This window comes from Tursiops truncatus, chromosome 12 (genome assembly GCF_011762595.2).
Source record: "Tursiops truncatus isolate mTurTru1 chromosome 12, mTurTru1.mat.Y, whole genome shotgun sequence".
Lineage (NCBI taxonomy): Eukaryota > Metazoa > Chordata > Mammalia > Artiodactyla > Delphinidae > Tursiops > Tursiops truncatus.
In genome coordinates, this window is record NC_047045.1 from 75,637,080 (window position 1) to 75,650,518 (window position 13,439).

The 13,439-nt window shown below is 40.2% G+C and overlaps 1 protein-coding gene across 3 annotated transcripts in view; it reads right to left on the reverse strand.

Annotated features, from left to right (window-relative positions):
- SYNE1 (spectrin repeat containing nuclear envelope protein 1) overlaps positions 1-13,439 on the reverse strand; it is a 457,027-nt gene that overhangs the window by 97,515 nt on the left and 346,073 nt on the right. For all 3 annotated transcript variants that reach the window (XM_073789748.1, XM_033867854.2, XM_033867855.2), the window contains one exon: positions 3,118-3,273. In XM_073789748.1, coding sequence (XP_073645849.1) covers positions 3,118-3,273 — 156 coding nt within the window. The remainder of the gene's footprint in view (positions 1-3,117; positions 3,274-13,439) is intronic.

Genomic DNA, 13,439 nt, shown 5'->3' on the forward strand with positions numbered 1-13,439 from the left:
CCGTGGGCCATGGCCGCTGGGCCTGCGCGTCCGGAGCCTGGGCTCCGTGGCGGGAGAGGCCGCAGCGGTGAGAGGCCCGCGTACCGCAAAAAAACAAACAAAAACAACAACAACAACAAAAAAAACGATTTGAAAAGTAAAATGTAGCAATGTTGAAATTTAAGCCTTTCATACTTTTGATCACGCAGTCTAAATTGAAATGCTTAAAAAGGTTATATATATATAAAACCTTTACCTATAGTATATATTATAATATAAAAGTGATAAAAGGTCAGTATATTTAATACCACAGTTTAGGAAACATATTAAATGAGTGTTTTAAATGCATTAACCCACTTTATCCTCATAACAACCTTATGAGGTAGATGGGATCGTTATGCTCATCTTATATTAAGGAAACTGAGGGACAAAGAAGTTATAAAAATCACCTTGAGATCATACTGTTAGAGTGTGAAAGATCTAGATGTAAATCTAGGCAGACTGGTCCCAAGAAATGAAACCTATTTATCATCTGTCCATCTACTTACCTACCTATCTATTTATCTATCTAACTATTTACCTATCGATCCATCCCAGGTATGTGCAAGCCCACACTCTCTCTCTCTCTCTCTCTCTCTCTCTCACACACACACACACACACACACACACACACACAAACACACCCTCAAATGAATATCTTAAGATAAAACATCCAAGAACATTCTTTCCTGTACTTATCTGCAACAGAAAAGGTTTTAGTTTGATCTGTATCATTTAGAAAGATATCTGCTTTGGACTCCCTGGATTTCACTCCTAATCTTTTGAATATGGAGTAAGTATGGCCATGATTAAGAAAAGAGATCATATAAATTAACTTGCACCTGAATTCTCTGCTCTTTTTCTTAGCATAACCAAAAATGCTGAAACCAATCGAGGTACTATCACATGGGCCAAAGGCCTAAGAAAATGCTGCCGCAGAAACGAGGCAACACTCCCACGTACAGGCAGGTGCCAGGGCCTGTCCTAGGAAAGTCAGGAACAAACATGAACATAAAGCCAAGAGATCAATGAGAATTTCTAAATCGTCTATTTCTTCCTTGTAGTATTTTTGTTTGTTTTTCATGAGAAGATGTTTCTGTGAAAGAACCACTCAATTTATTTAGATGGTAAATTGTTTCCAAAGAATTGCGATGATTTATAAAAGTGCATAAAATAAAATGAACTAGATTTAAAATCGGGTTAAAGATAAGGTAATTAGAAAGCTGCCCTCGGAGACCATCACATGGACTGTGAGAGCGGTTTGCTGGACACCTTGGTCCCTGTCACTTAACCTGATGGTGCCTCAGCCCTCACCTCTGGAAAGTGCGGGCAGGAACCACTGGCACAGGTGTGTGCAGAGCAGGGGTCGTTGTTACATGTATTCTTCTTACTGGGGGATTCAACTCTCTATTCAGCACATAATGTCAAACGTCTTCACAGAGCTTACGTTTTAGTGAGAGAAGTTAAATAAACGAGCAGACCACATCATATGTTAGAAGTTGATAAATAGCACAGATAAAAGCAAAGCGGAGAAGAGAGTCAGGGCATGTAAGGGGAGGATGCAAAGGCTGTCATTTGAAACAAGGTGGTCAGGAAAGCCCTCCCTGAGACGGCGAATTTAAACAAGGGCTTTGAGGAGAGGGAGTGGCCATGTGGATATCAGCGAGAGGGGGCTCTGGGCACAGGGAAGAGCCGGGACAAAGTCCCCGAGTGTGGAGCACACCACTGGGTTCCAGACTAGGGGGACAGCAGAAGCACAAGAAACCTGTGGGCTAGCAGCGGGAGGCGCATGGTTTTGGCCTCATTCTGTTGTTTTTTGTTTGTTTGTTTTTGTGGTACGCGGGCCTCTCACTTTTGTGGCCTCTCCTGTTGCAGAGCACAGGCTCCGGACGCGCAGGCTCAGCGGCCATGGCTCACGGGCCCAGCCACTCCGCAGCATGTGGGATCTTCCCGGACAAGGGCACGAACCCATGTCCCCTGCATCGGCAGGCAGACTCTCAACCACTGCGCCACCAGGGAAGCCCTGGCCTCATTCTGAATGAGACAGGAAGATATTGCAGGGTTGTGAGCAGAGGACTGGTGTGATCTGACTTCCATTTTAACAGGACTTCTCTGGCACGGAGACTATTTAGGAGGCCATGAAAATAATCAAAGCGAGCAGTGACGGTGACTTAGACCCAGGTGCCAGCTGCACAGACGGGGGCAGAGGCTGGGTTCTAGATCTATCCTGAAAACAGGGCTGACAAGAGTGTTGATGGACTCTGTGTGGGTCTGAGGGAAAGAGAGGAGTGAAGAATGACTCCATAGGTTTCAGCCCATGCAACTGGATGGGTAGAGTTGTCATGAACTGAGGTGGCAGAAAGTGTAGGTTTGTAGGGGAAGAATGGGAGTTGGGGGCTTCCCTGGTAGCGCAGTGGTTGAGAATCTGCCTGCCAATGCAGGGGACACGGGTTCGAGCCCTGGTCTGGGAAGATCCCACATGCCGCGGAGCAACTGGGCCCGTGAGTCACAACTACTGAGCCTGCGCGTCTGGAGCCTGTGCTCCGCAACAAGAGAGGCTGTGACAGTGAGAGGCCCGCGCACCGTGATGAAGAGTGGCCTCCGCTTGTAGCAACTAGAGAAAGCTGTGCACAGAAATGAAGACCCAACACAGCAAAAATAAATAAATAAATAAATAAAATTTTAAAAAAGAAAAAGAATGGGAGTTGGTTTGGGCAGGAAGTTTGAGATGTCCAATGGTCATGCAAGCAGAGATGTCTACAGAGGACTTCCCTCTGTGTCTGTCTCTGTCTATAGTTTAGGTGAGAAATCCAGTCTGAGGATACACATCTGAGAACCATCTGTGCCTAGATGGTATCTATGGACATGGGAATGGATAAGATTATTAAAAAAGCCATGTTCATAGTCATGTTAATTATAGGAAACATCCGAAGCTAGGCTCTTTAAAAGAAGGTGAATAAAGTGGACTTAACACCACCAACAGATGCTGTGTAGATTCCGTGATTATTTACTTATTTTAGGAAAACCAAAACCCATGTCACATTTGGACATGAGACGGCAAGCACAGGCTTGGAGGCAGCTCTCCACAAGAAACGTTACCCTGTGGTCCAAATTTGCCCAGGTGTGGTTGAGATCCTGAAGCGTGCTCACGACAATGCCGGAGGCTTCTTCTTTCTTGTTCTGAATCAAAGCAAGTCCATTCTGCTCAATTTTCTCTACCTCTTTTTCTTTTGCTTTAATCAAATCTTCCAGATCCTGAAAGATGAAGAAACAGTCATTTTAAATTATTCTATTATGGAACTCTGGGGTACACTGAAATTGAGCCATTATAGTCTCACAGCCGAAAAATCTTTTATTAAGCTGAAAAGCTTATCATTCTCAGGAGAGGATCTCCAGAGTGATACTTCTTACATTTAAATTTTTAAAATTTTCTTTTCATTCCACGAGAAATTAGCATAACAAAAAAACACGCGAAATTTAAATGGCACTAGATAATTTTTTTCAAGAAGCTACAAGGAAAGAAATATATGTTGGAAGTGGTAACATGATTTATATTCTTACATTCATTTATCTTGCTGTTGGAAAAGTTACACAGTCCTAGCTCATGGGATGAAATGCAATAGAATGGTATTCCGGACTCCAGTATCTGAGATTTAGTTACATGTCTGTGACTGTCAAGGTGTGCCACTTTGCGCAAGTGAGAAACTTCCACAGGGTCTCAGTTTCTTCAGATGAAAAATCAGAGTCTCTATTAACCTGTCTTTCTCCCTAAAATACTCTGATTCTAAGGGAGTATGAAAAGTTGTACAAGTTTCTTTTCATGAATCGAATGCTCATTTTCTTTAGAATTTGCATTTATGATGGTCAGGATGAAATGTTCAAAAAAGAAAATGAGGCAACAATCTGGAGATCACACTTAACCATAATCCTCACCTATGTTTTAAAGCCACCTGAAACTTTGGAAAGCTCAGTGAGCCAGGCTGAGACTGCTATCGACATTTTATGGGTGAACAGTGGGAGATTATGTCACGCAACCTGTCTCCAGTCACAAAAGGGTCAGAAGTAGAATCAGAATCCAAGACTTCGGAGCCCACTGACTCCCAGCCCAGTGCTGGAGGCAGATGGGAATTGCGGAGAAGAGGTAAATAAATCCATGTCGGGGTGATGTGGGAAGCTGTATACTGATCCTGGTTACATGCTCATATTCAGAAGTACACCCCCAGAACTAGATATGCAGATTGTAGGCCTTGGAGGTTAGAGTGAAAATTGCAAAATATTTTAAGTTTGGATAATGTCTCAATTCTGTGAAAAAGATTTCCAGCTCCCTGTCATGATCCACATATGGATAAGTCCCTTGGGCTTGGGCAGTGCTGTGGATAGGATACTAGTGAGAGGTCCTGGTCTCGGCTGTTTTAGTTACAAATGTACCTCTTTTAATTTTTGCTTCGTGTGGTGCAATCTTTTAATCACTCCCTACCTTACGTATAAATTAGGAATAATAATACATTTGCTTATCTCAAGGGGATAACATTAGATAAATAAATCTATGAAATCCCTTTTAAGCTGTTAAAAACTAGGCAAATGTAAGAGTTTATTTTACTCAGCCATTTGGTAATCTGCCCTGCTTCACTGCAAATTTATTTATTTTTCTCTCCTTAACTATTATGAAGCTATTTTTGTCTTGATGTATTAATTAGAAGTTCATGTAATTAGTAGCCTAAAGAGATCGTTTTTGTTTTGAATAACTGTTCTTTCATTTTCACTTTATAATTTTGTCAGTATTTTGACAGCTCTGATAATTAACCTGAGAATAAATATAGTGGTTACCAGTGTTACAGGTCCTTTATACAGTAAAGAAAACATAATGAACTTTACTATTTAAGGATTTTTCTCTCTGCTTCTCTAAAAGATTACATAACCATAAATAATCCTTCCAACATTGTCTTTAATATGATCCTAAAATTCAACCACTGGAATTGAATTTATTCTCATTTATCCACAGACGTTAACTTTTTAAGTGAGCAATATTAAACGAATGACCCACTGCTTAGAAACACATCTCCTAAGTGTCCTGTGCATTTATGTTGGAGTAAAAGCAAAACCCAGGAGGAAAACAGGAATGAAATATATATTTTGTGCAAAACAAAGGTGTTTTCCTTTCCCTCCAATAATAATTAAAAGATGATTCTGTTTCTGATCAACGAAGGGAAAAGCCAAACCTAACATTTTTTTTTGCAATAATAAATCATTCTTAACTTGGGTTAATTCATAAATATCAGTTTTTATGTTGGTTCAAATCCATAAATCACTTCTGAAAGAGTGGAAAATATCCAAGATTTTTTTAAACAAAATAAAGCTTGAATCCAGTCACCAATGTAAGCATGCTGGCTTGAATTCTACACTCTGGTCCAGAAGAACCATTTCTCAAACATGACAATAAATTTTTATCAAGGTTTGTGGTACTGCCAAATGGAACCTGCCAGTTAGGCTGCTGTGATTTATATGTGATGCCCCCAAAATAACTATGTGGTCTACTTTCATTCTGTTCTTTGTTTCCAAAAAAATGACTTTTCATTTGAAATCACAAATTGGCATTGGAGTTAAGTTCTTTCAACCATACTTGAAGCTGTTTCTCCTGACACTGCCTGGTGTGACCCTCTGGGGGGTTAAAAGTTTGGGTCTGAAAAGGAGTGAAACTTGGTCAAGTTTCTGCTACATTTTCCAGCTAGCAATCTCTCTCTCTGTGTTAAATAGAAGACATGTACATAAAAAGAAAATGGAAAATGGCAGAAAAAAGTATACATTAAAGAGAAGAAAAAATAGTAAGAAAGAGAAAAATAAAAGGAAAGAAGGCAGAAGAAAAATAAAGGAAAAGAAAAGTTAAATTAACCTATATTTCAGTCTTTTAATAGTCAAGTTTATTATTATAACAAGGAAGCACTGACCTTGCTAATGTGAATGCTGAAATTATGTTTTAATTTTAATGAAAACATTGTAACTTAGGAAGTCATCCTTTGAAGTAAAATTTTGAAATTCTGGTTTACTTGTACATTTTAGAATTGATAGCCTACTACTTGAAACCATACTGGCTCCTGGAAGATCGGAAAGGCAATAAGACTAGCTGATGCATGTTTTTGGTCTTCCATCTTTTACACACCAATCTTCTGATGTGAAGTTTTTTTCTTTAATTTCAAGGTAGTTCCCTGTATGATAGTTTTCTTTACCATTTTCATGCACCCTCGAAATTGCAATCCATGAGCTTGTCAGCCCAGGACAAGAGCATGTGCTCTTCCTTTTTGAACCAAAAAGCTTTGACTGAGAGCTGAAATATACATCTCTTTACATATGCCCCCAAAGAAAAACTGCTGGTTGGAAGGAAGATCATTATCAAAGGCCATTCTTTTTGAAAGCTGAAACATAAAAACTATCACGGCTAATCTGTAACACACTACAAATTACTGAATTATTTAAAAAAAAATTAGAGCATTCGCTGTAACAGCTTACATTTCTTTTGTATAAACAAGAATCCCTGAGGAAATATTAAGTGGTCCTAAGTCACTGGAAAACATTTAGAGTCTGCCTGCTCCACACCAAGATCCTTATCACCAACAGGAGAACAAGCAGGCGCGGTCTTCCCAATGGGACACAGTAGGAGGTAACACTGTCCGCTGGGAAGCACTGGCTCATTGGAGTTGAACCGGAACCCAATCAAGCCTCTAGTGCTGACTTCCATTTACCGGAAATACAGGGGAGAGGAGAGCATCTCAAGGGACTACACAGGCTAATCAATCCTGAACCTGAGTCCAGTCTACGGTTTTTGCAACAAGTTAACAGTGTCAAAAAAAAAACTTAAAGAGACTTAAAAGATCTAAGAAGAAATGGAGGATGTGGACACTCTGATATCTTTGTTTAAATAAATTAACTTAAAAAAAGATATTTTAAAGACAATTGAGGAAATAGTGTTATGAGTTGGGCATTAAATAGTATTCAGGGGTTACTGTGAATTTTTTTGTGGTGATAATGATATTATGGTAATATAAGAAAAGGGTCCATTTCTTTTAGAGAGGCATACTGTAGCATGCAGGAATAAAATGACACGATGTCTGGGGAGGCGGAGCCAAGATGGCAGTGTGGGAAGATGCCGAGTTAGCATCTCCCCATAATTAGGATGCCTGCCGGCCACTGGTGGCGGACCCTGATGCCCAAGGAGACGGGAGGAACCCCCAAGTGAACTGGTAGGACGTGGGGGACTGAGCGGGGAGGAGAAGTGGAGGCCAGACAGGATGGGCACCCCTGAGGCCAGGGAGATAAGGACAGGCAGGTGGGAGGAGCCATCCGGGAGGAGTGGGAGAGGAGTGGAGAGGTTGATTGCCCCGCCCACTCGGGCCCTGGGAGCCTGCTGAGCTCCCGGGCTGGTCCCCTGCCCTACAGGGCCTCCTCCTCCCCCCGGCCACATTGGTCCTGGGGGCACAGGAAGGAGGCTGAGGAGAGGCAGGTGGGAGGGGCCCTCCAGGAGGAGCAGGAGAGGAGTGGAGGGCGTTTGCCCTGCCCACTCAAGCCCGGGAGCCCCACTGAGCTCACAGGTGAGGTCCCCCCACCCTCTGAGACCAGCGGTGGGGGGGCACGCCTGGGCCCCTTCTGTTCCTTGAACCTAAGCCCCACCCCCTACAGCACCCAGGGCCTTTTCCAGCCCTGTGGGTCCTGAGTATTGGCCTCGCCCACCACCCAAACCTTGCCCTTGTTTAGGCCCTGCCCTCCACAGCCAAGGCCTTCCACCCCCCTTATTTTACTTTCTTTTCTTTTCTTTTTTCTTTCTTTTTCTGCCACGCCATGCAGATTGGGGGATCTTGGTTCACGAGCCGGCGGTTGGGCGAAGCTCCCGTGGTGGGAGCTCTGAGTCCAAAGCACTGGACTAACAGAGAACCTCAGACCCCAGGGAATATTCATTGGAGTGAGGTCTCATGGAGGTCCTCATCTCAGCACCAAAACCCTGCTCTACCCAACAGCCTACAAACTCCAGTGTTGGAAGCCTCAGGGCAAACAACCACTAAAGACAGGAACACAATCCCACTCATAAAAAAAATTAAGAAATGAGACAGCAAAAAAATATGTCACAGATGAAGGAGCAAGGTAAAAACCTATAAATAAATGAAGAGCAAATAAATGAAGAGGAAATAGGCAATCCACCTGAAAAAGAAATCAGAGTAATGATAGTAAAGATGATCCAGAATCTCAGAAATAGAATGGAGGTGCACAGTTGAGAAAATAAATGTTTAACAAATATCTAGAAGAACTAAAGAACAAACAGAGATGAACAACCCAATAACTGAAATGAAAAATACACTAGAAGGTTATCAATAACAGAATAACTGAGGCAGAAGAACAAATAACTGAGCTGGAAGACAAAATGATGGAAACAACTGCCAAGGAGCAGAAAAAAGAAAAAAAATTGAAAAGAATCGAAGACAATTTCAGAGACCCTCTGGGACAACACTAAATGCACCAACATTCGAATTATAGGGGTCCCAGAAGAAGAGAAAAAGAAAGGGTCTGAGAAAATATCTGAAGAGATTATAGATGAAAACTTCCGTAACATGGAAAAGGAAATAGTCACCCAAGTCCAGGAAGCACAGACAGTCCCACACAGAATAACCCTAGGAAAAACACATCAAGACACATATTAATCAAACTAACAAAAATTAAATTCAAAGAAAAAATATTAAAAGCAGCAAGGGAAAAAACAAAAAAATAACATGCAAAGGAATCCTCATAAGGTTATCAGCTGATTTTTCAGCAAAAACTCTGCAGGCCAGAAGGGAGTGGCAGAATACATAAAGTGATGAAAGAGGAAAATCTACAACCAAGAGTACTCTATCCAGCAAGGATTTCATTCAGATTTGATGGAGAAATCAAAAGCTTTTCAGACAAGCAAAAGCTAAGAGAATTCAGCACCACCAAACCAGCTTTACAACAAATGCTAAAGGAACTTCTCTAGGTGGGAAACACATGAGAAGAAAAAGACTCACAAAAACAAACCCAAAACAATTAAGAAAATGCTAATAGGAACACACATATCAATAATAACCGTGGGGCTTCCCTGGTGGCGCAGTGGTTGAGAGTCCGCCTGCCGATGCAGGGGACATGGGTTCGTGCCCCGGTCCGGGAAGATCCCACATGCTGCGGAGTGGCTGGGCCCGTGAGCCATGGCCGCTGAGCCTGCGTGTCCGGAGCCTGTGCTCCGCAACGGGAGAGGCCACAACGGTGAGAGGCCCGTGTACCGCAATAAAAAAAATAATAATAATAATAACCTTGAATGTAAATGGATTAAATGCCCCAACCAAAAGACACAAAAACAAGATCTGAAAGGATACAAAAACAAGACCCATATATATGCTGTCTACAAGATACCCACGTCAGACGTAGGGACACATACAGACCAAAAGTGAAAGGATGGAAAAAAGATATTCCATGCAAATGGAAATCAAAAGCAAGCTGGAGTAGCAATACTCATATCAGATAAACTAGACTTTAAAATAAAAACTGTTACAAGAGATAAGGAGGGACACTACATAATGATCAAAGGATCAATCCAAGAAGATATAACAATTATAAACGTTTATGTACCCAACATAGGAGCACCTCAATACATAAGGCAAATGCTAACAACCATGAAATGAGAAATCGACAGTAACACAATAAGATTAGGCGACTTTAACACCCCACTTACACCAATGGACAGATCATCCAAACAGAAAATAAATAAGGAAACACAAGCTTTAAATGATACAATAGACCAGATAGATTTAATTGATATTTATAGAACAATCCACCCAAAAGTGGCAGAATACACTTTCTTCTCAAGTGCACATGGAACATTCTCCAGGACAGATCACATCTTGGGTCACAAATCAAGCCTCAGAAAATTTAAGAAAACTAAAATTGTACCAAGCATCTTTTCTGACCACAATGCTATGAGACTGGAAATCAATTATAGGAAAAAACTGTAAAAAACACAAATACATGGAGGCTAAACAGTGTGCTATTAAATAACTAAGAGATCACTGAAGAAATCAAAGATGAAATCAAAAAATACCTAGAGACAAATGACAATGAAAACATGATGACCCAAAACCTATAGGATGCAGAAAAGCAGTTCTAAGAGGGAAGTTTATAGGAATTCAATCTCACCTCAAGAAACAAGAAAAATCTCAAATAAACAATCTAACCCTACATTTAAAACAACTAGAGAAAGAAGAACAAAGAAAACCCAAAGTCAAGAGAAGGAAAGAAATCATAAAGATCAGAGCAGAAATAAATGAAATTGAAATGAGGAAAACAGTAGCAAAGGTCAATAAAACTAAAAGCTGGTTCTTTGAGAAGATAAACAAAATTGATAAACCCTTAGCCAGACTCATCAAGAAAAAAAGGGAGAGGATGAAAATCAACAAAATTAGAAATGAAAAAGGAGAAATCACAACCGACACTGCAGAAATACAAAGGATTATAAGAGACTACCACAAACAACTATATGCCAATAAAATGCACAACCATGAAGAAATGGACAAATTCTTGGAAAGGTACAATTTTCCAAGACTGAACAAGGAAGAATTAGAAAATATAAACAGACCTATCACAAGCAATGAAATTGAGAGCGCAATTACAAATCTTCAAATAAACAAAAGTCCAGGACCAAATGGCTTCACAGGCAAATTCTATCAAACATTCAGAGAAGAGCTAACACTGATCCTTTTCAAACTCTTCCAAAAAATTGCAGAGGGAGAAACACTCCCAAATTCATTCTACGAGGCCACCATCACCCTGATACCAAAACCAGAAAAATATATTGCAAAAAAGAAAATTATAGACCAATATCACTGATGAACATAGATGCAAAAATCCTGAACAAAATACTAGCAAACAGAATCCAACAGCACATTAAAAGGATCATACACCATGATCAAGTGGGATTTATCCCAGGGATTCAAGGATCCTTCAATATATGCAAATCAATCAATGTGATACACCACATTAACAAATTAAGGAATAAAAACCATATGATCATCTCAATAGATGCAGAAAAAGCATTTGACAAAATTCAATACCTATTTATGATAAAGACTCTCCAGAAAATGGGCATAGAGAGAACCTACCTCAACATAATAAAGGTCATATATGACAAACCCACAGCAAGCATCATTCTCAATGGTGAAAAACTGAAGGCATTTCTACTAAGATTAGAAACAAGACAAGGATGTCCACTCTCGCTACTCCTGTTCAACATAGTTTTGGAAGTCCTAGTCATGGCAATCAGAGAAGAAAAAGAAATAAATGGAATACAAATTGGAAAAAAAAGAAGTAAAACTGTCACTCTTTGCAGTGACATGATGACATGATACTATACATAGAAGATCCTAAAGATGCCACCAGAAAACTACTAGAGCTAATCAATGAATTTGGTAAAGTAGCAGGATACAAAATTAATGCACAGAAATCTCTGGCATTCATATACACCAACAACGAAAAATCAGAAAGAGAAATTAAGGAAACACTCTCATTTACTATTGCAACAAAAAGAATACAACACCTAGGAACAAACCTGCCTAAGGAGGCAAAAGACTTGTACTCAGAAAACTATAAAACACTAATGAAAGAAATCAGAGATGACATAAACAGATGGAGAAATATACCATGTTCTTCGATTGGAAGAATCAATATTGTGAAAATGACTATACTAACCAAAGCAATCTACAGATTCAGTGCAATCCCTATCAAACTACATATGGCATTCTTCACAGAATTAGAACAAAAAATTTTACAACTCGTATGGAAACACAAAAGACCCCAAATAGTCAAAGCAATCTTGAGAAAGAAAAACAGAGTTGGAGGAATCAGGCTCCCCAACTTCAAACTATACCACAAAACTACAGCAATCAAGACAGGATGGTACTGGCACAAAAACAGAAATATAGGTCAATGGTACAGGATAGAATGCCCAGAGATAAACCCACGCACATATGGGCACCTACTTTATGACAAAGGAGGCAAGAACATACAATGGAGAAAAGACAGCCTCTTCAATAAGTGGTTCTCCGAAAACTGGACAGCTACATGTAAAAGAATGAAAATAGGACACTACCTAACACCACACACAAAAATAAACTCCAAAAGGATTAAAGACTTAAACGTAAGGCCAGACACTACAAAACTCTTAGAGGAAAACATAGGAAAAACACTCTTTGACATAAACCACAGCAAGGTCTTTTTTGACCCATCTCCTAGAGAAATGGAAATAAAAATAAACAAATGGGACATAATTAAACTTAAAAGCTTTTGCACAGCAAAGAAAACCACAAACAAGACAAAAAGACAACCCTCAGAATGGGAGAAAATATTTGGAAATGAAACAACAGACAAAGGATTAACCTCCAAAATACACAAATAGCTCATGGAGCTATCATATAAAACAAAAAATCCAGTTAAAAAATGGGCAGAAGACCTAAATAGACATTTCCCCAAAGAAGACATACAGATGGCCAAGAGGCACATGAGAATATGCTCAACATCACTAATCATTAGAGAAATGCAAATCCAAACTACAATGAGGTATCACCTCACACCAGTCAGAATGGCCATTATCAAATAATCTAGAAACAATAAACGCTGGAAAGGGTGTGGTGGAAAGGGAAACCTCCTGCACTGTTGGTGGGAATGTAAATTGATACAGCCACTATGGAAAACAGTACAGAGTTTCCTTAAAAAACTAAAAATAGAACTACCATACGACACAGCAATCCCACTACTGGGCATATACCCTGAGAAAACCATAATTCAAAAAGAGTCATGTACTGCAGTGTTCACTGCAGCACTATTGACAATAGCCAAGACATGGAACCAACCTAAATGTCCATCAACAGATGAATGGATAAAGAAGATGTGGCACATATATACAATGGAATATTACTCAGCCATAAATTGAGTTATCTGTAGTGAGGTGGATGGACCTAGAAGTAAGTCAGAAAGAGAAAAACAAATACCATATGCTAACGCATATATACAGAATCTAAAATAAGAAAAATGGTACTGATGAACCTAGTTGCACAGCAGGAATAGAGAGGGAGACATAGAGAATGGACTTGAGGACATGGGGTGGGAGGGGCAAGCTGGGGCGAAGTGAGAGTAGCATCGACATATATACACTACCGAATGTAAAATAGTTAGCTAGTGGGAAGCAGCAGCATAGCACAGGGAGATCAGCTCTGTGCTTTGTGTCCACTTAGAGGGGTGAGATAGGGAGGGTGAGAGGGAGGCTGAAGAGGGAGGGGATATGGGAACATATATATGCATATGGCTGATTCACTTTGTTGTACAACAGACACTAACACAGTATCGTGAAGGAATTATACTCCAGTAAAGATCTATTT